This window comes from Microtus pennsylvanicus, chromosome 2 (assembly GCF_037038515.1).
Source record: "Microtus pennsylvanicus isolate mMicPen1 chromosome 2, mMicPen1.hap1, whole genome shotgun sequence".
Taxonomy (NCBI): Eukaryota; Metazoa; Chordata; class Mammalia; order Rodentia; family Cricetidae; genus Microtus; species Microtus pennsylvanicus.
The window spans coordinates 39,963,923-39,990,933 of NC_134580.1; the positions used below are offsets into that span (position 1 = coordinate 39,963,923).

Consider the following 27,011-nt stretch of genomic DNA (forward strand, 5'->3'; position numbering starts at 1 on the left):
TAACTAAGGGAGGGGTACATGGGCAAAAAGGAAAAAAAAAGAGAATTTTCAGAGTGGCTTCCAAGTTCTCTAGACTTAGAGACTGTGTTTCCTGCACAGGTCAAGAGAAGGCCAGTTGAAGTTGGTCTGTACTTCACATGTGTCTAAGTCCACCAGAGCCAAGCCCACTTAAGTATCTTCCCACAATAGATTTATATAGCGCCAGGACCTGCTTTTGAACTTCGTAAAATCCTTAAGTGCCGATCAACCTGTTGCAAAGTAGATGTGATGACAAGTATTCTGCTGGATCTTCACAGGATGCAAAGATCTTAGCAGGACACCTTAAACTAGTTGGTTATTCTGAACAACTAATCTTTGGGATCTTCCAAACTCTCAAGACTACAGCAGTGAAGGGAAGTAGTTAGTTCCAGAGGCTGATTTTTCCTTGATCCTGTCAGACTCAGGGTTATCAACTTGTGGTGGTTTGAATTAAATTAGCCTCCATAAGCTCATAGGGAGTGACACAATTATGAGGTGTGGCCTTGTTGAAGGAAGTGTTGCTGGGGCTTGGCTTTGGGGTTTCAAATGTTCAAGCCAGGCCTAATATCAGTCTCTCTTCCTGCTGCCTAAGAATCTGAATGTAGAACTCTAAGCTGCTTCTCCAGCACTTATGTCTGCCTGCGTGTCACCATGATGATAATGGATTAAACCTCTGAACTGAAAGCTAGCCCCAATTAAATGCTTTCTAAGAGTTTCTGTGGTCATGATGTCTCTTCACAGCAATCACAAACCCCAAGATACAACCTCTAGGGCTGTTTGTTATCAGCCATCAAAGACAGAGCTACCTTTCTCTATGCAGTTAAGTCTAGGCAGACCTTCGTGTCACCTAAGCTTTTCAAGCTTGGGAGCCCTCTCCACAAAGGCCACGTAAGGCTGTCCTTTACCTTAGGGATGTAGCAAGTTAAATCCAGTGTGATTAGTGATTGTCCTATTTCTCAGTCACTTAAGAAGGCTCAATTTTAAACAAGTTCTCAAGATGGCACACATCCAGCAATAAAACAGGATTCCTTTCCACTGCTGATCTGACTACTAGAGCATTTACTGTCTTACCAAAATCTGCATCTGGATTTAAGGCTGTGGATGCTATACATTTGTTCCAAGAGTAGAACTGTCAGTCTCTTCACCAGAGCCTCCTGGCTTATCTTTTTGTTTTCTTTTCTTTTATTATTTATTTATTAAAGATTTCTGCCTCCTCCCCGCCACCACCTCCCATTTCCCTCCTCCTCCCCCGATCAAGTTCCCCTCTCTCGTCAGCCAGAAGAGCAATCGGGGTTCCCTGCCCTGTGAGAAGTCCAAGGACCACCCACCTCCATCCAGATCTAGTAAGGTGAGCATCCTAACTGCCTAGGCTCCCACAAAGCCAGTACGTGCAGTAGGATCAAAATCCCATTGCCATTGTTCTTGAGTTCTCAGTAGGTTCTGCTTCCCCTCTCTCTACTAGAAAGGTATACTGCTCTATACTTAGTTTACCCTTTTCAGCACGCTCTTCATCTTTTCCTATATACTTTAGGCTGGTCTACACCATCTCCATGGATTTCCAACTTCTCTATCAGATAGAGTTTGCTTTTCCTTATTCTGACTCTGCTTTACAAAGTCACATGTAGGCAGTGTCTAGTCTGTCATGTTACCTCAAAGCTCTCATGTCCTTTCAAAAACAGTGCTGGTTTAGGTTGGTAAACAACAAAACCACTGGAATGCATCAGATTCAATTGCATACATTTAATAATGTTCTAACTGACTGATTATAATATTAGTATTTACAAGTTGTAAATTACATACCCCATCTAGAATGAACTAAGGAGGGCAGAATCAAAGCTCATAACAGTGTTTTCAATTCTGCTTATTTGCTTTCTCCTTCCCTCTTCCATTCCCCTCACCTTTCTCCTGCTACTGACTTGTTCAGATTGTGTTTCTAATAAACTAAGTACACTCAGAAGTCTTGTGTTGGGCTGTGCTATAAGAGCTATTCAACAGCAACAGACATTAGGAATTACAATGTCTTAAATTTTTCTAGAAGTTCTACTCAAATTTAAGAGAACACTGTTTCAATGAATATACAGCATCTGTTTTCCCTGCTCCATTACCTACAAGTCTAATTATCTTCTTTTCTTTGGTCTCTCTGGTTGAGCTTCCACTAGAAAATGCTACTGCCTCCGTTAGCCTACAGAGCATGATCCTGTTTTCTATTCAACTCTAACCATGTTAACTTAATGGACTGCACACAGGTAACAATCAATGACCACTGAATTTCCAATTCACTTCCTAAGTTTCTTGGTACTTTATCAAAGAAAAGTTCCAAGTTTGGTATGCTCCCATCTACAGACAAAGAAATCAATGCTTGGAGTAATCACACAGCTAGTAAACTTACAGAAAACTGAGATAACAAAATCTGTGCCTATTCTAATATAGCAATTTATTATTCAGTGACAGAATTCATCCCAAATTTGATAATAAACGAACCTTTGGCAATGAATTACTTCTCACTTAGGATAAGAAACCCAAGACAGAGGGTTTGGATTTACAGAGACATAAGCAAGTGAGGATCTTCTACACAGGGAGTAATACATTTGCCAGAGTTAGAAATAAGCACAATCTTAACACCCAGGCTCTATTGTTATGAATTGGTTACATCAGCTTGCACATGTTCCGAATCTCACAGACCAAACAGAGTTTGAAATAGTCCCTAGAGGTTTCACAGTAGAAAACTGAAATCACAAGAATAGCCAAGGAACACATGCTACACAGGGCATGAAAACTATCTTATTATCCAGGATGGATCTGAACCTAAGCCTGAACCTCAACACACTCATTTAGAAAACTGTCATTCTTACCTGTCCTGTGAAAGAATTTAGGCACTGCAGGAAGCATGTACAATGCCTTGCATGGAGCAGGTGCTTACTGAGCGCAATTCTCTAGTCTAGCAATGAGAGTTTTGAAGGCTCAGAATGAAAACACAGCTAGAATGACAGAGGCAAGCAAAACTGCTTCATACCTTCATGACCTTGTTTACGAGTCCCCAGCAGGATCAAGGAAGACAGTGATGTTGTTCTAAGGAATCAATACATGCGGTGATGAAATGACTGTTAAATGCTGACTGCATGTCAAACACAGACCGACAGGATGTTATTAACCAAGACAGTGACAATGGCAGCAGATTTGGTTTATTAGGGAAGAAGTATGCTTCAGTCTGACCATGTGAAGTATGCACATTTTAGTATGAACATGGAGTTGAAACAAATAGGAACAGGGGCTTTGCCTGAAATTATGAGAATAACAATTCCTTTAAGGAGAAAGTACATTACTTCCACAGTCAGTGGACCCACAGACAACCACGAGAAAGTACAAATTAAATTTGCCAGAAATTATGAGGAGGAATCCCTCCACCAGGACTTGTTTTCTTCTGTCTGGGAAATGAAACATTATCTTTGAAGGAAACACCCTCTCCAGTTCATTGCTCACATTTCAGTACAATGATTTTAGGTAAGACTAAGAGGAAAAACAAATCTTACTTGACATCTCACAATCAATTTGCTTCTCCAAAGTTAAAATATTCTCTCAAAGAAAAGTTCTGCCCTCTCTAGCTGCTAATGGGCCTCACGCAGTTGTGGGTAGGCTCCATAGTAACAGCATATGTGCACATAATTTGATATAGCCTTTAAAGCTTGAAATCTAAGGATCAGCTTTCTCATTCATTGACAAAGAAGCAAGCAGAACATTTAACATGTTCTGTTAATGAAGCACTCAATTTGCTGGCAGCTAACAAAGTGGTTGAATTTTGAAATATAGGTTTATTGCTCATTACTGGAAATGCTCAGGAAGGACAATGTTTTGGATTTGGTGTTTTCTTCAATAGTGGAATCTTTACATTTTATCATGACACATTCTTGGCATGAGAGTTAAATTTAAACATGAACTTCACTACTGTTTTGTGTACAATTGAAGCACATAACTTGAAGATATTGTACACTGAATCTTTAGCGACCCTGTATTTTGATAGTGATCCTACCACACACAGTGAGATGTTGAACTTTCCTCTTGTGGAGATCAGCTGGCACCCCACATTTGGAGCACTCCAGACTTTTGTGGTAGGGACACTTAGTCTATACCACAACACTGTGCAGTACTTTAACCAAAGTCACCAGAACTGAGAAGCTGAGTATAACTGAATGCAGAGCTCATCTGCATATATGACAAAAATCAAGGCAACACCACTATTCACAGGCTAAGGACATTACTGGCTCTATTTCTGAAAAGAAGATGCAAATTCAATGTCTCAGCTGCAGTTGACAGCTTTAGAGCTATCATTTTAAAACATAAATCAACAATATAGTATCAATTTTAAAACAGACATTAGTAAAATTACTCCACACATGGGTTATAGGCACTAAGTTTTACTTTAATATGCAAATTTAAGCAATTACCCCACAATGACTTCTGCTAAAGCTTTCATCAGTAGGAGCTCTGACAAAGTTTGGACATGACAAGTAAATACAGAGGAATAAACTTTACATATGGTGATCTTTGGCACATTTGTCAGTTGGAAAAATCTCAAAAGGCAATAAAAATAGTTCTCAATGTTTTGCACATTCTTTTAATCTTCACATCAAAACATAAGGCCACAAAAAGGCAAGCTGAAATTTTAGGATAAGTGGAATAGTTTTAATAGAGTTTTACATACAGTACCTTACATATAGAACAGTGTGTTTGCAAATTTAAATAATATCTGAATGTACAGTGGCATGAATTCTTATCAAAGATAAATTCAAGTTCACTGTCTATCAGTTCTAAATGAGTTTATACAGAGAGCTAGAACTGATAAACAGAATGAGGCAAAAGATATTCAAGTGTTATGTCATCAAATAGCCTCCTCTTTACAGTCTTTTCCCCTTTTTAAAAAAATTTCAAAACCTGTACATACATTTTTCGTTTTTAAAAACAGTCTGTTAAAAGGTAACATTTTATGTTAACCACCGATTCGTATAGTCTATAGTAATAAAACTAGATATGTGTGATATAAATATGTGTTGATTATGTACATATGTACGTTGACTATTTAAACAAGCAGACTCACTTACGCATACCTGCACATGTAGCACTGGGGGGTGCACACAATTCACACCAGGACTGGCAGACAGTAGGACCTAGGCTCAAAAATCCAGCAAGAGCTGAGTAAGCAACTTAGTTGCCTTTGGTTTCATAAATCTGTCCATTTATGATCAAAGCTAAAATTTTTGAATGCATATTTATCTTTTAAAATAAAATTTGTCTTCAGAAATGAAGCCTTTCCAGTATTCCACTACTAGCAGTTAAAAAAAAAATCTACAGCCACAGATTATTTTGATATTTTTGTCACTCCTCATCCCAGCTGAGGTTTGTTTTTTTTTTCTTTGTTTTTTGTTTTTTCAAAAGACAAACACACCAAGCATATCCAGGATCAAACTGTATGCTGAAGCTTGGACAGTGCCACTCACCTACACAGAGCACACACAGCATGTGGTGCATAGGACTGTATGGTTAATGGCATTGTGTACAGCGGGTGGCAGGACTCCTGCAATATTCAAGCCCTCTTTCCAGCAGTATCAACATTTGGCACACTGGGCCCTTTTGTAAGCCACTTTGTTTTTAAAGAGCACAATGCCCGCAATAAATTCCAATTATTTGGTGGGTTTCTTAAAATACATTCATAATGAAGTTAGAATTCCACAATTGTTTCCCCAAACGTGAGACTTCCATTGTCAGTTTTCTGATTAAATACATTCATCACCCAAGAAATAGCTCATGATCCTCCAGAAGTTTAAATAACCTAAGTATCTTTGCAGCTGTATCCAACTGTTGAGAAGGCAATTCTTAGAGCAAATGTGTAGAACTCTCCAGAACTTGAATTTCCTTACAGTGTTGTTTTGGCCAAATGCTGGTTTATAAAGATGGGTATCTCTTCTAGAGTCTATATAAACACACCATATTTCTCTCTACAGGTATCTTGAGCTTTGTGAAAGCAACTATAAGAATCCTGCCAATTCTGCCCCTTTAGTATGGCACTCGGTATTCTACGCACTGATTCTTGGCATAGATGACATTAGCATTTGCAGCTTGCTCACTCATTTTTAATATCAGTTTTCTTGATAAAGTTGTTCTTCATTTTCCTTCCACGATGCCATACTACTGATGTCACAAATCAGTAAATGACCAAACATTACTAAGCTTTTTGACTATCCACTTAGCTGAAGACACATTCTTGCCACTGAGTATTTACTATTGTTATACAGAGCAAAGAGTTGCTATTTGTTGTACTTTGCCCATGTCAAGTAAGAGTTGTTTTATGTGGCGTTTAAGTTGGGGCAGTCTTGCAAGAGGATCTGGTGGCTCCAATTCTCCTGTGAAATCAAGCCAGCTTTCCAGAACTAGGATAAAGAGAGAAAATATGTTACCTGACATTAGAAGAACAGCCAGAAGACAATCAACTAGAAGGATGGAATTGGTGACTGAAACAAAGAGTTCACTTCCCTCTTTTCAGGCATTCCACCCACAATAGTTCTAATCCTTCTAGGTGATCTTCATCTGCTATCTCAGACACTTTCCCCCTGAAATACTGGGGATTGAACCTAAAACAGGTGTTCTGTTACTGAGCTACATACCCAGACCCATTCCCTGTCACCCTACATGTACATACACATACATACATACTTCATTTAGGATGTCTTCCCTCTAGTATATATAATATGCACACACACACAAACACATTCATTAGTATGTCTTATTCACTCTCTTCAGCAACAGAAAATAACAGTTCCTCACGCCTGCTCAAACTTTCTACTAATTTAGATATTAATAATTTTTACTTAATCTTCTCCTTTGTGTACATGTGTTTGTGTGTGCATGTGATGGTCAGAAAAAAAGTCGGATGTTGTTCCTTAGACATTATAACCTTTTATTGGAGACCAGTGATGTAGGAGGGTCTTCTGTCTATATGTTACTTTCATTGGTCAAATAAAGAAACTGCCTTGGCCTTTTGATAGGCCAGCCCTTAGATGGGTGGAGTAGACAGAACAGAATGCTGGCAGGAAGAAAGCAGAGTCAGGCAGATGCCATGCTTCTCCTACCCAAGACAGATGGTGGTTAGACTCATGCTGGTAAGCCACAGTCAAGTGGCGATACACAATAGAAATGGGTTAAAGCAAGATGTGAGAGTTAACCAGTAAGAGACTAGAGCTAATGGGCCAGGCAGCGTTTAAATGAATATAATTTGTGTGTTGTTATTTTGGGTGTAAAACTAGCTGGGGAGCCAGGTGGCAGGAAGTGGCCCGCTGTTCATTTTACAGACCAGGTTTCTCATTGGCCAGGAATGTTGCCAAGTAGCTAGGCTAGCTGGCCAGCAAGTGCCAGGAATCAACTTGCCTCCACCTCCCATATCATCATTGCTGGGATTACAAGTGCATGCCATCACACTTGGCTTTTACTTGCATGGCTTCTAGGGATCTGGACTTAGGTCTTCATACTTGCAAAATAAATGCTTTACCATTTACCATCTCTCCAAGCCACATCTTCCTCATTAACAAAGGAAAGAGGTAACAGTTTCTTAGGGTCCTTCAGGATCACTTCTTTATTGAAACATTGAAAAAAGATATTCAAGTGGACTAAAATACTAGGTAGACTTCAATCAACGAATTTACATGCTCAATTTTCATTGTTTCCTTTTTAAAAAATCTATTAAAAACATGGAATTGTCAAAACACAGTTTCATTTCTTCAAAAATCCACAGAAGATAAAGTACCTCTAGCTAATGAAATTAAAATCAAATGTAAGATGCTTTTGAAAAAGGTATCCACTTCCTCTCTTAAGGGAGAGAAAGGCATAAAGCACAGCATGTCTACTTTAGCACAATGCAGTATTTACAGAAAAAGGACTAAAGGGTGGAGGCAGGCTATGTTCTATGAGGTCAGGACAAAATAGTCAAACCAAAAGAAACATATGGGATTCCTGGAATTCAATTTATTCTAGTTTCTCAAATATAAAATGGGGGTATTTTTCTGGCTACTTTTCAGAGTTTCTATGTGATGATAAAATTTACATATGTGAGAGAAAATTATTTGAAAATTTGCATGCAAACTTATGTTTTACTTGTTTAATTCGCAGGAACTAATTCTACTTAACAAATAGAAGCCAAAGTAGAAATGAATATGCTTATGAATGTGTTGACTTTGAAGAAAATATTTTTCAATAAACTAACACTCGCCCAAATATTCCATATAAAACCAGGCAAATGGGCAGTATTTAATAAATATCCAAATTTTGAATAAAACAAACAGACAAGAAACCACTACTAAAAGATAATACCACCATCTTGTCCTACAACATCCTGCACATGCTAAATACAACATAAAGGAAGAGACAGAGATCGGGTAGGGTCTACATAGTTTGCATCCTACAACTTAGCTCCAAACATCTTCTTCATAACAACACTAAATAGATGATAGTAGTTACACCTGAGCTCTTGGCTACATTACCATCCACTTCTTTTTCTATGAGGTCCATCCTGCTGGTGACTTCATTCTGCACGTTTTCTATGTGCGTGAGGAGATTTAGCTGCCACTGAAGATGTGAATCTCCTGGGCCCTCTGTGCCCTTTTTTTCATTATAAACAAACACTTTATTTCCTGAAGCAGGATTCTTCTACAAAGGACCAGTGGAAAAAATAGAACAAAATAGAATAAAACAAAACACAGAGAACTGGATGAAATGTTTCTTTAAAATGAGAAGGATAGAGTAAAACCTATCCCCCTACATAGGCAGGCAGAAGACAATCAGACTCTGAGAAAGTCTTCAGAGAAAGTTCCTGCACACCATGAAATTCCATCTAGTGCTCTTCCAAACTAAAGATCTTGCTAAATTCCTCCTCCTCAATGCCTTTTCCAGAGTGTGACTCACAGGAGACGATTTCAGTAAAATGTGCTAAATAAATGAACACACTAATTCCATTCCATAGTTGGGTTGACTAGTAACGTGGACCATTTTCTCCCTCAGTTAATTCATTAATTCCAACTGGTGACATAAATGGAGTGAAGGAAGATCAATGATTGAAAAAAAAAATCAAGCAAACTATAAAACACTAGTTTAAAAGTTCAGTTGATGATACACTGGCCTTTGTTATTGTGGTTATACTGGTGAACTAAAGGAAGATAAGAATCTTTTAAAAAACATCAGAATGCAAACTATTCAAGACATACACATAAAATCTAGATTTAGATTTGCCTAAGGTAATTAGATTCAGAGAAGGATATTAATTTGACAAAATAATTTGCTACAAGTTTCATGATATATAAGCTTTCCAAATTTAGCTGTGAACTTTTGGTGATGATTTTAAAAGCCAGAATAATAAAGAACAAGTTTTAAAGTGGCCTTGCTAGTGGAAAATCAATAAGGCATTAAGAGCCATTTCAATCTCAGTGCTAAGCCCAACAAACAGGAGACATGTTAACAGTTACTGATAATGGGATTGATATGCAGACAAATATGCTACAGATTTGGAAGTATAGGGTCATGTTTTATCCAAAACATATTAAACGTGACACCATATATAACAAATGGTCCCACAAAACTCATTTTTCATTTTGATAAAAAATGTGGGTCATTAATTTTTGGAGACATCAGTAGTTCTTATCAACTTTAGGGTAGCAGATGGATGGATTATAACAACTCAGTGTTTACATGGATAATGTTTTGTGGCAGAGAAAAGATAAAACTTTAAATCTTTAGCCAGGTATTATTGTATTAGCAAAGCCCAAGGATTAGGTGTGTTTAATGCTAACAGCTCATTCTCTTATTCTTATGGGAACCATTACCTTCTCTGACACTCCATGCTCTTTTGCTGAATACAGAAGATGGCTTTTATTTCCCATGCGGAGTTCTCCATCTTCTTCAAAACTGCTAGCATCATCATCATCTGAGCTTCCAGGGTCTGTGAGAGACTGGCAGTCCTGAGTAAAGGTTTGTGGCTTTTGATAGCTATGTTCACTTGTTATATACGTTCCTTCCATTTTCAGAGGTGGTTCTCTGTGGTTCTGTACATATTTCTTTCCCTCTGAGTTAGCTATGTCCTGAAGTGTCAGTTTTTTCTCTGCTCCAGCTACTATCTGATCCTGGTCTTTTCTCTTCCCAGAACAAGCCCAGAGATGAAGATCAGGATGATGTTTATTCCTTAAAAGAAGAACGGAGACATAGCACTTAGGAAAAGAATGACAACAACCTGAAAATTGTAATAGATTTGGTAACCATGCGAGAAATAGGTCAGGATCAAAGAAAAATTTGTTCTTAAGTTGATTCATCTAACATTTCATGCAAAATTCAATCCCCTCTCAGTTTTAAAGAAATACTACTCAGAAAATCAACAATGAACTTAATTCTGTTGATTAAAGTCTCTGATTGATATACACATGTCTTTATATACTTTTCACTGTCACTGTATGATACATAAACTTTATGTGAGCATATTTTATAACCTTTAGTCAATCAAAAATAAAAGCTGTATTCATGAGAAAAGTTCTACAACTAAACACATAAAAAACAAAAGTCTAATCCACTGTAGCAATTTTAAATGTGATATAATCTTGCGGACTTTTTCTATACATCCAAAATTATGAAAAAGAAGAAACTGAGGGGTTGGAGAGGAAATTAAGGAGCTAAGAGCACTTTCTGCTCTTGCAGAGGATCTGATGGTTTAGTTTCCTGCACTACACCAGGTGGCTCACAACTGCCTATAACTCCAGTTCCATGGACTCAGTGCCCTCTTCTGCACACATTTGATGTATACACATACACGTGGGTACTAACATATACAAACAGGAACAAATAAATCTTTGTATTTTGTGTTTTTTTTAAAAGGAAAGTATACTTTAAGAAATTGTTTATACAAATAGGACTCCTCATACCTTTCCTTTTTCCTAAACAGCACATAGTGAGCATCTTGCCCCACCAGTACACACAGACTTTATTTATTTAGACTTTAATGGGTAAATAATATTAATTGTCAGTCTAGTCCATTCCATCAGTTCTCCACCGATAGATGTGTATGCACATGTATCATTGAACACAAGTTAAAATACTGCACTCAGACCAATTTCCTGATAAGGAACTGCAGAATAGAATATATTTTTATTTTAGTTACTATACAATTGGCCTCCTGGGAAGGGTCGTTATTCATATCGACTGTGGTCTATAGTAATGCTCAAGCAAAGCAGGGCTCTGCTCAGAATTAAGTACAAGATTACTCAGAAGTTATGACTCCTCCTAAAGGCTCAACAATGGCTGCAAATTAAGGAACCTTGACTGCTCTTCGGGCTGATGAGAGAGGGGGAGTTGACTGGGGGAGGGGGAGGGAAATGGGAGGCGGTGGTGGGGAGGAGACAGAAATTTTTAATAAATAAGTAAATAATAATAATAAAACAACAACAAAAAAACTCAAAATGTTCACACTGTGGGAGTCAATGAGAAAGTCTCTGACTTTGTTCACCAGGGCATTAAGCTAATATTCTCAAACTTAAGATGGATGATGGCAACATTTGGATATGTACTACTCAATAAAATAGTTAAAAGTCCAAAAAAAAAACAATGGCTGCAAATTAATAATTTCTAAATGAAACTCTAATCAGTTTTCTTCTAGTATTTATATACACATTTATAATTTCTCATTTTATCATCTTTTATCTTTTAGACTTTTAGCAATTTAATATCCAGAAAATAGTTACTTAAAATTCTCAGTAAGTAGAAGGCATACTAGGAAGAAAATTAGTTCTTTGCCTCCACAGTCCAGTGGAATGAATCTTGCCAGTTTGGAAAGGTGACATAACACTCTGAAAACCTATATTTAGAGCTGGGCCTGGTAGCAGACACTTATAATCCTAATTCAGGAGGACTTTAAGGTCCAAAACCTACCTAAAAGGAATGATGGTTTCAGTATATATGCAATGTACCCAGTAGAGCAGGCTCAAATCTAGCCAGCAGGCAATGATGGAAACATATCTAGGGAAACTAGCTGTAAAAAGACCTGAATGTCTAAGAAACATACTTCATTTAGGGATTATGTTTTGGTATAGCTGGAACATAGTAAGTACATACAAAATAGTAAGAAGGAAGGTATGCAATAAAATCTTATTATTCAAGATCTTTTGACAGAGGCAGCACAAAGAAATTACAGCATAACAGAAGCTGATGTTCTGTGTCATTAATATGAGTGCTGCTATCAAGAGTGAGGAATAAAGCAAGAAAGGAACAGAGGCACAGAAACGGAAAGGTACAGAAACTTATCAGGTGAAATTAAACTGCCTGGCTGAGACAACAGAGGAGGCAGAAGAGCATGTCAAAAACACAGCAATCTCAGACTCACAGGAAAGGGCATGGGGCCTCTGGATGCAAAAGGGAAGAAGTATGAAATCTTGGGAGTAGACCATCCACTTTATATAAAATAAAAGGATCTTTCCTGTGTTCTTTAAATAAGGCTGGCCTGGCTTTAGAAGGAAATGAGCACAACCCCTCAAAACTAGCCAGACGTTAGGTAGAAGGACCTGGCCTTTCTTTAAATGAGACTATCCTCAGGCTAAAGCATTACAGTGCACAGCAGCAAAGGTGATCCAGAATCTGTTTCCACCCTCACCCTTTCGGAGTTTTAAGCTGACTGAAGAACACATCACCCTAGTTGACTAAATTCATTGTACATTACATCAGGAAGTGAAAACAGACTTACCACAACAGCTGTAGTTAGCTCTGTGCACACAACATGAGCTCTAAAATCTTTTGATATAGTAGGATTTGAATCAGGTAGACAGAGCTTGCCAACAAATAGTTAATCATTTTTTCTTACTTTTAAAAAGTAGATGTCTTTTAAATATTCTGTCTTCTGAAGTACTACTCTGGACCTCCAAAAGACTACCTGATATAAACTATATTACAATCTGTAAAGACAATTTTATTTCTAAACCTCCTCCCAATAAAATAATTTTTTAAAAAACCTATTTAAATTTATTTCTTTTAGTTTGTCTTTATATTTATGGTTAACTAATGTTATACTTTTATTTGTAAAATAAATAAAAGATTTGTATTTGTATTCAGATTGTAAGAATGGGACTGCAAAGCTAAGCTCAGATCTATGTATAACTAGTTCCTGGGAATCAAGCCTCTCCTTGCCTCTACAGGTACCATGCCCATGTGATACACATAAATGCAGTCACAAAATAAAAATAATATTAAAAAATTGTGTAAGGCAGTGTGAGAGTCAGTTCACTTACTTTAGTATCCCAATCTTCAGCTGTAACCCATGCAGGACTTCAGTCACACCATAGACATCAGCAAGCAGATGATGTGTGGAAACTATCTTTTTGGCATTGAGATGAGAATAATTTTCTTTTAAAAAAGACAACCCATACATTCTTCCATTATTCAACCATTCTTTATCATAACGATATTTTGCACTCCATCTCTGACCTGCAGATGAAGTTGAAATTAAAATAATAAAGGATCCTATTTATTCAGATCCTTCCCACTAATGCTCCTCATTAAGAAAAGTTCTACCACTAAAAGTGGCCTCTAAACTGTACTAGATAGCACGCTGAGGAAAGCCGAGATGTCAAGCGCTCCTTAACACTTTTGGTGAGCCTGTTCATGAGAAGGAATGCCACTGAGGGTGTGGCCAGTGGCAGATGATACCTGCCAAGAGAACTCTGCTGTACTATTTTCAATTTTATAAATCAGCCAGCTGTCCTCTAAGATGGCTGGCAGAAACCACAAGTTTCTTTCACTAACGTGATCATACCCAGATGAAGTAAAGCTATAGTTAAGCAAGTACAGATCCTATCTTCATGACAGTGATCTCACACAATGCTACAATATCCTAGAGCTCAATGCTAAATACATATCAGGTCCTCTTAGATGCTCCTGTGTTTGTGTAACTATGAGGAGCATGAATAGTTTGAATCAGTCATCATTCCTAGGTGTTTACAGATAGAATGTATTTTTAAAAAAAAACAATCGAAGGGACAGTAAAAGGCTGTATTTGTTATTGAAGACATACAATGTATAGCAAACATCTATATAATAGAAGCATAAACAATAAATTAGTGTTTATATCCACATAGCTCTGAACAATTCTCTTTCTTCTTTGTTTACATGTGTGAGGCCAGAGGCTATGCTTCTTTATTTCTTTTCACTTCAGTTGTTAAGACAGGATCTTCCGTGGAATCTGGAACTTACGGACACCGCTAGACTGGTTGGCCAACAAAGCCCAGGGGTGCCTTCTGTCTCTGCTTCCACACTTCTGGGATTCTAGGTATGCCTAACTTTTACATGGATACTAGAAATCAGAACATTGGTCTTCCTGCTTGAATGAAAGCACCTTACTAAGCCTTCCCCGTATCTCTCTGAATTCTTATATTTTTTTCCTTTGTCTTTTTGGTGGGTTTGGGAAGAGTACACTTAACTAACTAGTTATTTTATGCCTTGGTAGCTGAAACTATATTCTACAGGTAGAACGTGGTACTTAGCATAGAGGAGGGCATAACAAAGCAAGTACAAAGGACTGGGAGCTTCATTTCAGTCTGTCACTTAGTGGCGCCTCTTTAGGCACAAACATGTGACTTCCCACATCTAGCTGTTTCACCTGATAAATAAAAGATATAGGCAAGGCTCTGGAAGCCCATTTATTCTACAATAACTGTGTAGGTGGCACTACCCAAAACTTCTAAACTCATCAGATGGACAGCAGGCAATGAATATTGGTCCACTCAAACCAGTATAAATAAGGCCAGCTAGAAATCAATACATAGGGGGCTGGAGAGATGGCTCAGTGGTTAAGAGCACTGCCTGCTCTTCCAAAGGTCCTGAGTTCAATTCCCAGCAACCACATGGTGGCTCACAACCACCTGTAAAGAGGTCTGGTGCCTTCTTCTGGCCTGCAGACATGCACAGAGACAGAATATTGTATACATAATAAATAAATAAATAAATATTTAAAAAAAAGAAATCAATACATAGGAGTAGCCAAAAGCTAGCTACAGGAGAAAGCCATGATCTCTCTTTTGGTAAGATGGTTGGTATGTCAACATGTCTACATACATGTGTTTGTGCAGGTGATTACTAGGATAGTCATGCTGTAACAGGCAAAAAGTATCTTCAACCCACATTATGGCAGAGGAGTCTAGCTAACCAAGAAGTGCAGGTGCTCTACACAGTGGCCATACTCTGGAGTCCGCGTCACACAACCCACACGGGGCGGAGGGCCTCACCCGGAGGGTCCCGACAGATGTAGCAGATGTACTGCTCCGGAATGCTGTCCTCCAGGAGCCCCATGCACACACTGTGCTGCCAGCACAGGCACTCTTCACACTGCAGAGAACAGAAGAGACCCATAGTGCTGGCTGAAATGGTACCCTCAGACCAGGATAGAAATGGCACTCTCAGACCAGGACAGGCAAGGGAAGACACACATTATCACCTTTTAACTAGCTGACCTACTTTCTGGCACTGCCAGTTAAAGATCTATGTGCCATAAGAAAAAGTCATGTTTAAGACAAATTTTATCATTGAAATAGTCAACTATCTAAAAACCTATTTTATATCACATCTATTAAAATACACTTTAATAAACTACTTAAGAGAAATGCCCCATGTTCTCTCCTGATTCATAGACAATCAAATCCTGAAAACACTTACTGAGGCGAATCTATAAAATGTCTATGCAATGACACTAAGGTAATACTCGTGGTAAAATTCTAAATTCACAGCACCTTTATCTGAGAACACCATCACCACTGACAAAGAAGGTGGTTACCTTTTTCATTCCTGTAGTCTATGTTTCCTAATTTTCCTACATACCAACACAAATACGGGCCATGCTGCCCTGATTTCTCAGAGGCACCCGTCTTAGAAGGAAGCATTGTTTCCCCTTATAACCAAGTTCTTTTCTCTTTGGGGAATCCTGGACATTTGGGTTTTGATTACCACTCCCCAAAGGGTAACTAATTATTACCCAAAGGGTAACTGATTATTAAGTGTCAGCAAAGCCATGCTGCGCTCAACCCTTCACTGTGGAGGAAACCTCACCTTATGGACCTTTAAACATTTTAGTCTGAAGGCCTCAATCTGTTAACACAGAGCCTACAACGGACAGTGATAATCACAACCCGTGTCTGCGTCATTCAGTGGAGAGACTCCCTAACCAGTACTGTTGGAGCTCAAAGCACGGCAGTGTGTTATAAACTACCTTGTGAGGGATGGCCAGTAAAGAGGAGAAGAGCTCTTGTGCACCTACTCAACACCCACGTGATCCAGAACTGCAGGGCAGAGGCTGACCAAGTACCTGGATCATGAAGCCATTTTCCTCATCCATTTCACAGATACATCGCACAATCTCATTAATAGCATCATCTTCATCCTGAGACTCCTCAAAATTAGTTGAATCAAAGTCTTGGTTGTACTCATCTCCACTCAAAAGTAGACTCTCTGTGGAAGAGTCATCCAGAAACTCCACATCCGACAAGTCTAGAACACATGAAAGTGCATACCATTTCCATGTCACTTATCAGAAAGAATGGAGCTATGGGAAGCGAGTGTAAGCATTTCAGCAAACAAACACATGTGAACTGAGTACCTGCCTCTGGAAAAAAAACAGTTCATCTTTAAAGGTTGTGTAGATCAGGTGCTTTCCATCTCATTTATAATTACACTGCTGAAAGTAATTCTAACTAGCCACTACTCTTCCTGCTAACACAGGCTGTGGTTCAGGCTGATACTGACAAAAAAACTTATTAGTTTCTATACAGTTTGCAAACTTTTGATTGAATGTTCACAAATATTAGCCCCGTTCTGGTTGTAAAAGAATGAGTTTTATAATTTGTACCATAGAAATAATAATCTTTTAATCAACTATCATTGCACTTCGTATGCCAAACATTATATCAAGAATTTACACACAACATATAATGTGGCTGAACTGTGCAGCCAGGTAGTGATAAAGGCAATTAAGCATCAACTGCTTAGCAGGGCATGGTGGCTCACACTTCTAATTTCAGCATTTGGGGGCTAAAATCAAGAATTTGAGGGTTGGAGAGATGGCTCAGAGGTTAAGAGCACTGTCTGCTCTTCCAGAGGTCCTGAGTTCAATTCCCAGCAACCACATGGTGGCTCCAAACCATCTGTAAAGAGATCTGGCACCCTCCTCTGGCGTGTGGAGGCAGAAAGTTGTATACATAATAAATAAATTTAAAAAAAAAAGAATTTGAGGTCATCCTGGGCTACAAAGTAAGACACTAAATTGATGGCAATCATAATATAAAAATAATTTTAAACTATATTATTAAAAGGAAGTAGTTTACAATTAACATAAACATACATGGTCTGAATATCAGGTTTCATAGTACTGGCATACATACTTAAGAAATCCACCAGAGAGTCTTGTTTATATAACTGACTTGCAAGTATTAAGCATATGTTGGGTTCAATTTGGGGGAGGAGCAATTGAGTCACTGGGGTGAAAGTTACATAAGATATACATATCAACGTTCTTCTTACACTATCACAGGAGAAGTCACAGGATAATGATTTTGAGCAGCTTTATGAGACCTGCTCTTTTCAAACTGCTACCCCTCAGCTCTCATTGGTATGTCCCAGGACAGTGTTCTTAAAGGAGAGCTTCCAGATCAGGCAATATTCAGATCACCTGAATATTTGTTCATAGAAGCTCTGAGGGCAAGGCTAAAAGAATGTGTTTAACAAGTTCTCCGGGTGGCTATGTCAAACACTGATGGTTGAGAACCTCTGCCTCTTTCTTTCTCCAAGCAAGATAGGGCAGACAAACAGCAAGAGGGTGCAGTCCTGTGAGTCTCTACTCTCTCAAGTTTTGTCGCTTTAGATCCATCCCTTGCCTACAGTACTCTTGAGCAAAAGCCCACCTGTAGATCCTGATGGCTCATGGGAAGGGTCACATTATAAGTTCCCCAGAGTCACCAAGCAGCTATTCTATCTTAACAACCTCTGTGCTCTGTGGTTGGACTCAAGACTGTAACATTTTAAAGGCAAGGATTATGATGTGCACATCTGGTCCAGTTAAAAAAAAAAAACCAACAAAACCACTGGACCAAATGGAAAAAGGAACTGTGCCTGCTGGTAAAGAGAATAGTGGGAAGAGAGGAGCTTTTTCTTAATCCTCCCCGCTACCTCAAACTTTTGAAAATTAAGATCTTGAAAGTCACTTCTTGCCTATTTTTACCAGTAAGGTAAGAAAATATTCTCCCTCTTAGAAGATGAGTTGGCCCGGAAAGGATTAGGTGGTTAACAGGCCAAAGAACACGTAACACTATTGCACCCACATAATTACTTAAACAAGCATCTGCCTAATGAACTATAAGATTTGGGTAATAATAAAATATTATTAGTTAGTAGTTTGCATTTAAGTCTAATGTTGAGATTTTCCTATTAGCTTCTATAATTACTATCAATTGAAAGGCTTCCTTGACCAGCAACCTAAGAAGTTTACTTATTCTCCATTTTATACTGAGGAATCTCAGGTCTTATTATAGCCACTACACAGTCACACATACTTTCACCACTAAGATCAACGGACAGAATTGCCCTCGGGTACTGATAGGCTGTAGTTTTATCTGTAAATGTGCTTCGTGGAGCCAAAGAACTCCCAGAAGATCGAGTTAATGGAGAAGGGCACCTTTCCAAAAAGTCTAGGGAACTGTCTTCATAGTCGGAATAGTCTGCAATATGAAAACAGAAAGACACATTAATAAAGTTTCAAGGAATCAGGAGTCACCACAAGTCATGAGAATACACAAAACCATACAACCACTTTCCCTGTCATCTGTGACCAGCTACATCATTATGCAGCTGATGAATATGTTGGCAGGAACAAGCGAAATCAGTAACTCCATATAGTGTAGATAACTAGACTGCCAGAATCTACATGGTTATCAGTAAACTCTTAAAATGAAGGAATGATAAAGGGTCATGTCTACATTTCTCTCCATTATTTTCACAGCTATACCTCCAGCAAGACAGACATGAAGGAATTAACGTATTTCTGTCAATTAGGTAAGAGGTTCTCCCAGATGTCTAGCATAACTGTACTGATAATTTAATCAATTTTACAAAAACACACATAAGACAAACCTTTGAAGGAAATGAACTTGTATGCCAAAGACCTGCTCTTCTCAGCCTGGGTAAGTCATACAAGCAAGAAGGGCTCATATAGCTTACCGAGGGAGGAGTCTGGGAATAGAGGAAGAAAAGCATGGGTGGGAGCCAAGATGCTATGAAGCACTGAAGTCAAAAGCACAGCGCATGATTGTCAAGTTCATTACTGCTGGGGCAGAATGGGAGATAAGTAGGACAGGCACTGAGAGCAGCTGCAAAAAAGTACATGGGGCTCTTTGCTGTTTTTTTATTTTTTAGGCTTTATTCTAATATAACCAATAGCCATTCACAGGTTTTAAAGGAAGGCAGGATGACACATGGGCTCACTTCATTTCTGCAAGACCACTCCAATAGTAGGACAGAACAGGAAGCAGAGGAAACATGGACAAAAGGGAATCTGGGTCATAGGCCATAGCAGTGGTCTACACAAAATGTGCTGGTGACTTGGACTAGGAAGTTGAGAAGGAACATGCAGTAACAGTAGAATGGAAGCTGAGAACAGTAGTGGGTGACATCAGGATTGTTTTTCCAGGTTTTATTTAAGGAATCAAGTAGTGATGGTAGTCTGTGACGGGGCTAGGGAGTAAACAGGGAATGGGGAATAAGAGAAGAAACAGGTAGTTAGAGAGCAAGATTTTTGTTTTAGATGGAGAAAACTACCTAGACTCCATCTATATGAACCTAAAGAGGCAGTGTGGAGTGCTGAGAAATGCCAGAGATAATCCTTTCATTTTAACAGGAACAGTGGAAAAGATGGACATGCTCAGGGAAATGCATACATGTGGACAGAAAGCAAATTTTCACCTCCTGTGTCCTTTCTCAACTGAGCATGACTAGGGCAGGTCAGAGTGTAAATAGTTGCAAGGGCAAGTTCATAGGCACATAGTCATGACAGATCTGGTTGCTACTCAGTTCAGTCCTCCATGTATGTTCACGCCCTAATTGAACCTATACACACTTAAGTATCATGGTAAAGGGGAATTCAAGTTGCAGATAGAATTAAACTAATGGGATGTCTGTAAAGGAGGGAACAAGGTATCCCTGTGGGCTCAGTGAAATCTTAGGAGCCTATTTCAAAATGATAAAGGCAAAAGAATCAACCCAGGTAAGATCTGACTGCCTGGTGCTCCTCTGAAGATAAGATGAGAAGACTGAAGCCAAGACACACAGCAACCTCTGAAAACCAGAAAAGCAAGGAGCATTGACTATTTATGGACTATTTGTTGGAGCCTCCAAAAAGGAATCAAGGATTTAGATTAGAGAACTATTTGGACTTCCGACCTCCAAAATTTGAAGATGGTTTGTAAACCATTGTCTAGGAGAGCTTACACAATGATCACCATACAAACTAGAATATAACTAACCTGCCACCAATTAAGGACTCTCTGCAAAGATGAGAGTTCAAGTAAGTTTTGTGTGCTAATTAACTCTTAATACTCTTAAAACTCTAGTGAATTTGGTTTGGCTACTAATGTTATTTTATGAATCAAAGAACCAAGGCCAAGTACATTGAGTACACTGTTCAAAACAGTCCACTGTCACTGCATTCACACTCATAAGTCCTGGAAGACTGATTCCAGGAAGCTCACTCTTAACCAATAACCTCTAAGAGGAGTAGAATTAAAATGTGTGGAAACTGGAATGTCTGGTAAAGCCCAGGTTTCTCTCTACCATCCCAAGATACAGGAAGTAGGAACACTGCCAACCCATCCTGCTGTTGTCAAATGATGGAGTGATCTTTACATAATATGACTTGACAGCAACTGAGCCATCTGCATAACTCCACGTTATCATCTAGGCAAGCATGAAAACAGTGATTATCATACTAAATACAGTGTCTAGCACTGCACAATGATAACCTCAGTTAATCCTGATGCTACTCAGATGAAGCATAAAATGCAGTAACCATTTTAGAGGAGAGGAGAATGAGACATAGGAAATATAAATGATTTGTCAAAGGTTACTCAGTTGTAAATGTTATGCCCAAGAAATGAAACCTGTAACTTATAGTGACTGCTTTCTGGGCAAAAGGAAATGAAGTAGAGGCCAATAATATAATAGTGAAAGAAATCGTAACTTGATGCTAAAAATCAAACATAGCTAACACTTAATTGGTCTATACTATATTAGCAAATAAATACAATGACTTGGCATTCTACAGTCCACATATACATCTCTACTTCAATCCCCTCTAGCTATCAGGAAAAAAGTCTTTTAAGTTGCAAGGGTTAAGTGAGAGTACCAATCCTGCCCTTCTTTGATCCCTCCAGCTTTGAGGCTGACTTTCTAACACTGTTACAGAACTATCAAGCTATCCAGGCATCTATGTGTGTGTCCTATCACTTACACTAGATACACCAATGCTTGTGTGGAAGCTCATTGGAGGAAACTCTTTCCACTGTAGTTTTGGCATTTTGGCATCTCTAGCTCTACTTTCCTTTGATCTCCAGGGCCTTTGGTCTCATAGTAACAAACACATGGAAGAGACCTCTGAAAAGGAACAAAGCTAAAAACTGGTAAAATGTCATTCATAAATCCCCAAATGGCAACTTACCATGCACATACTGAACACAATGTCAGCTTTATATCTGGAAAAGCAGTTCTGATAATAAAAGCCTATGCTAACCCACTACTGCATGGAATGATTATAAAAAGCTACTTGAATAAATGATTACTTTCCTAAATGACATCTATACTAACAGGTGAAGACAGGACATTTCAGTATACTACCAGAGACAAGAGAAAACTTGTTCAAGGCAAGAATACAGTCTGAAACAATCTTTAGGGCAAAGGAAGTAAAATAAACAACCTAGCTTCATGGTTAAAGTTAAAAAACTAAGACTGAAGCCTACTGTACAGGCTTGAATCTGATTCTCACTACCTGGCAGCTATATGAAATAAACAAATCTTTGCTACATTAGCTATAAAATGCAGCTATCAGGCTGCACTTCAAAGGATAACATAATAAAATAAATTCATATAAATGAAACCCTCAGATACTGTTTGGTAAACAAAAAATAAAACAGGATATGCAAAACATCACTGAGTGGTAAATAAAAGAATTAAATTCCCCCACTGTGCTAATGTTAGACTCAAACATTTAGAATAAGTCTTAGACAACAATAAGAACTGTTCAGCACTAAGTGTCTTTAAAATTTCAGCCATTTGAAATATCTTTCTTTCTGTTTAAAGACCATTCTAATTAATTATCTGTGAAAGAAACACTTCAAAGATGAATGCAAACAACCCAGAATAACTTTATGATTAATACTGAAGATATTGGTGATAACCAAACTTAACAACTCTCATTTATAAATAAGCAAGGTCTCCATATTTGCCATACTCTTATAAACAAAAGTAGAAAAACTTTTTTTTATTACAACATATAAATATATGGGCCAGAGAAATGACTCAGTGAGTAAATAAATATGCTTGCAGCCAAACCTGATAGCCTGAGTTTGATCCATGGAACCCACAAGGTGGAAAGAGGGAACTGAATCCTGCAAGATTTCCTTTGACTTCCATACACATTTTAACATGCATACATACAAATAAGTGTTAAAAATATGAGAGGTATGGCCACGTCTTTATTTCAGGAGATTGATGAATTAATTTAAGGTGCAATTTAAAAAATGGCTCTTAATAAAAGGTTACTGAATTGATCCCCACTCCAAGGGTAGATTGTCTTCTGCTAATCCTTAATACCCTTCCTCCCCCAAGGGGGTAACTTCCTCCAGCTCATAAATCCTCCCTGTCCCCAGCTTTGCCCTAGTTGTTTCCCTTCTCCACTCTTCAGTGTTTCTGTCTGGTACTGAATGGTGGCGCACACCAGCGCACTGGCACACATCTGACGCACAAAGAACCAGTCGTTGCCACTGCCCTGAGCACGGAGGCCAGAATTTATCCAGAAGTTGCATTAGCAGGTTGACACTTATTCAGCGACCCTGGTTAATGGTATTTATTTACATTACTCTATTGTGTGTGTGTGTACATATATATACTCTATTGTATATATAACCTCGCAAGCTGAGGTTGTCTAGGGTATGTATCCTGCAGTGTTATACATGAAGGAACAAGGACAGCATGGGATGAGGGTAGGTAAGGAACAAGGTAGACACAGGAATGCTTAGGATGCTCAGAATTCCCTGAGAAGTGGTTTTAAGATTATCAACTCACTTGAAACTGAATCTTCAAATTTACTCTGGCAGTTTTAGAGTTGGAGAATGTGAAAATGTCATATTCTGTAGAAAACTTAGATTTGCAGAGAGAGCTGAAATCTGAAAAATTTGTCTACTTATGATTAGCTACTATGACACCTTCTGCCTAAAATTATGTGTTAAATAAGCTTTATTAAAGGTTTAATGAGTATCAATACAAATATAGCTCTGGGAACACACTTAGGTCCTTACACTTACAAGGCACTGAAGTATGTATATTGTCTGCACTATCACTTCAGTCCTGTCATTCATTCTTATAAATTATAACTAATGACATATTTATTTCTAATACCTTATTTATAGTCTATTGTTTCAAATCCTCAGTCAAATTGGGTTTTGATATAGATAGTATATTTACTATATTCTTTTCTCTCCTATTTAGAAAATTATACCCTATCATACTATTCTCTGGTGTTTATATTAGAAATATTTTTATTTCATTTTATTTTGTTTTGGAGGCAAGATCTCACACTATAGCCCACATTGTTCTAAAACTTAGTATGTAGCTCAGACTGACCTCAAACTTGTGTAAATGCTCCTGCCTTTGCCTCCTGAGTTCTGGGACTGCAGGTGTGAGCAATCACTCCTGGCTTAGAAGTCTGAAGATGCAAGCTGAACTTCTCAGAACACAGAGGATACTTAGACAGCTAGTTTAGGTGAAATGGAAAGCTTTGCCTTCAGGTTCAGTGAAGAACCCTGTCTCGAAAACTAAGAGAACTATAGAAGAAGATACTATGTTGACCTCTGGCCTCCAGACATGCATGGGCAAGTGCACATGGATACATGACTGTATACATAGACACACACAGACAGAAAGAAAAGAAAAAAAGACCATGTACACATATACATTTACACATACACACATATACGGTGGGGGAAATAAACTGCCTTCATCATGTTAAAGGGCTTGTGGTTATAGTACTTACTCCACCATATTGCTGAAAATAAAAGACTCCAGTCAGCTGGGACTTAGTTTATAGAACAGACTTGTATGGTTTTGGGATGACAAGACAAAGGAAAGTTACAAGAATGTCTCAGTTCTTAACAACATGGTGAGTTACCTTATCATACCCCTACTTTGGTGGGAGAAAAGGAGAGTTGAACAATCTAAAAATACTGTAAGACAGATCTCAGCATACTCACCATGCTGTTTAGATTTCTTTTTCTTCTTTTTCTTTTTCTTCTGCTTTGATTTGTAATGATCTTTGTCTCTCTTCTCTTTTCTCTCCTTATCCTTTTCTTTCCTTTTGCCTAAAACAAATAAAAGTAAATCCTTCAATAATCATGAGTGATCCTTAGTTGCTCCTTTGTGGTTACCCTCAAAGCAGCATGTATGTTTTCATCAGTGATTCCAGTCACCTGCCCAGAGTGGACGGATTCAATTAAACTGTTCGTGTCATGAGTCTGGAACTCTTGCTTAGCTTATTGGACTATAAGAGGGGATCTTCATTAGCAGTGTTGAAAAATCCCAACTCCTGACACCTTAAAGTTAACACAGACAGTAGTTAAAATCTTTAAATGCGTAATAAACTAAAATTCCTACTATGTGCCAAGAAGTTAAATCCCATAATTTAAAAAAGACCTCATTATGGAGAATCAGCAGTTCTATATATGATTTAATAAGGTTTTAAAGAGTTTTTAAAATATGGATGGCTTTTTTTCCTCCAGAAAAGAAAAGCAAAATTAATTTTAATCAAATTAATCTATACATAGTTCCTTCCATATTTAAGTATTTCTCCTGGCATACATAAATGAAAAGAACAAGAAAAAAATTATTTAATTCTATTGATTATTCTAAAACTCCAAAAAGCATTCTTTTCTTTAATCATATCTACTTTAAAGAAGATAAATACATTTAAGCAATATATCAGAACACTGTATTTCAAATTAAACTGAACAGATATTCTAGAAGCGATTTTTCCAGTTCAGAATGGGCTAGCCCACAATTTTCTAATTATTTTAAGTCAATTTTCAGTGACTCCAGCTAGCTAACTGAAATAATACTTTATATTGTCACCCATCATTTCTTGACTTTTGGTCATTACTCAACATAAGGTAGAAAAGACAGTAGAAAAGTCAGTAACCTTTTAATAAGGCATACTGAAGAACGTGTGAAAAGAATTACTATTTTAACATATCACCCATTACTATAAGTCTCAGTATTAGATAGAGGTTTATTTTTAAACAGCTATCCATAGTTTTAACCAGAGACGTTCAGAAGCAATTACTCAGAGAACCCCCACAGAACACACATGAGTATGACTATGCCCTGGAGAGTAGGTGCCTCTGATGCTGAACTAGGTTACACAGAAGCAGATGTTCTCGGCACAGTAAGGAGCACTAGCAGGGCGGGGAAGAGACAGATGCTGTCCTCTGTCAAGCTTTCTAGTCTTTTGCTTAAAGATTACTTTCTGTCCATACCAAATGCAGTGGAGCTTTTTTCTTCCAATTTCACTTTTTTTTCTGTTTTCGATATTCCTGTGGGTTAGGGGGACAAGATGTAAATTTAGTCAGAAAGATAAAAATATGATACAGTTTTTAAAATCACTATTGTTTGAAAAACTCTAAATAAGAATCCTTCCCTACCTTCAGAAGGTCTGCATGATTTTATCACCTGAACTAGTAACCAAAACTTATTCAAGGAATATTTGTGTTCCTTTATACCGCCTGGGTTGAATGCTTGGCCTCTACAATGCATTACTTATATGCTTCGAGTTTGTGGCTTAATGCCTCTGTACTTGTTTCCTTATTGCCAATATGAGTAAGAGTACCTACCAACGTTCTTTTAAGATTGTATGAAACAGAGTATGCAAAATGCTTAGGCTGGTGCCTGGTAAGTATGTTGCTTTACTTTTTCTTTGGGAGTGGGTTATTTGAAGCTGCACTATTTCAGAAATAGCGAAAATAGGGCTCTAACCATAAAGAGAAGTTTTGAAAAGGTCCTTAACCATCACTGAAGGTTGATGCAGTACCACGACCTTAGACAACCTAGAAGGTACCGACAGCTTTAATGGCTAACCCACATTATCACTGCTGCTTCTGTGACAATCTGGATACATTTACTATTCAGAACACTCAAAGAAAATATTCAAATTCATAGCATACTGGCTTTCAAAAACATATAACTTATTTTAATACCATGTAAACTGATATTTGACCTCTTGTTCCATAAAATCAAGGTAGTATACGTGAATATAACTTGTATATCATCCATATGAATCCCTTATTGCTAGGTAACATAAAGAACCCAAACAGAACTATTTTGCTAATTATTTTTAGAGTACATAAATGTGAAATGCAAAGGTACACATATAATAAAAATATACCATGTGAATGATATATATTACCCAATTAGAACCAAAAATATTGTACCTCACTAACTATAACTAAAGCACCAGATTTCCTTAATGAAGCTTCACAACTTGGCTCAACATTTCTCAATGTCTTGTTTGTGGCTTGGGTTAATCTAAGAAAAATACTGGAGTATATGAAATACATTTTTATTAAATTCCACTTATTAGATTTCTTCTTGATTTTTAAAAATCAATTTATACCAACCATGTAATATATTTT

At 37.8% G+C, this 27,011-nt stretch overlaps 1 protein-coding gene across 7 annotated transcripts in view; it reads right to left on the bottom strand.

The window, feature by feature from the left end:
• Positions 1-4,414: 4,414 nt before the first annotated feature.
• Positions 4,415-27,011, bottom strand: part of Phf20l1 (PHD finger protein 20 like 1) — a 67,112-nt gene continuing 44,515 nt past the window's right edge. For all 7 annotated transcript variants that reach the window (XM_075960892.1, XM_075960897.1, XM_075960896.1 and 4 more), the window contains 9 exons: positions 25,860-25,916; positions 24,582-24,689; positions 18,621-18,785; positions 16,382-16,563; positions 15,309-15,408; positions 13,317-13,512; positions 9,879-10,233; positions 8,544-8,709; positions 4,415-6,440 (listed from right to left, as the gene is read on the bottom strand). In XM_075960892.1, coding sequence (XP_075817007.1) covers positions 6,298-6,440; positions 8,544-8,709; positions 9,879-10,233; positions 13,317-13,512; positions 15,309-15,408; positions 16,382-16,563; positions 18,621-18,785; positions 24,582-24,689; positions 25,860-25,916 — 1,472 coding nt within the window. In that variant the 3' untranslated portion in view covers positions 4,415-6,297. The remainder of the gene's footprint in view (positions 6,441-8,543; positions 8,710-9,878; positions 10,234-13,316; positions 13,513-15,308; positions 15,409-16,381; positions 16,564-18,620; positions 18,786-24,581; positions 24,690-25,859; positions 25,917-27,011) is intronic.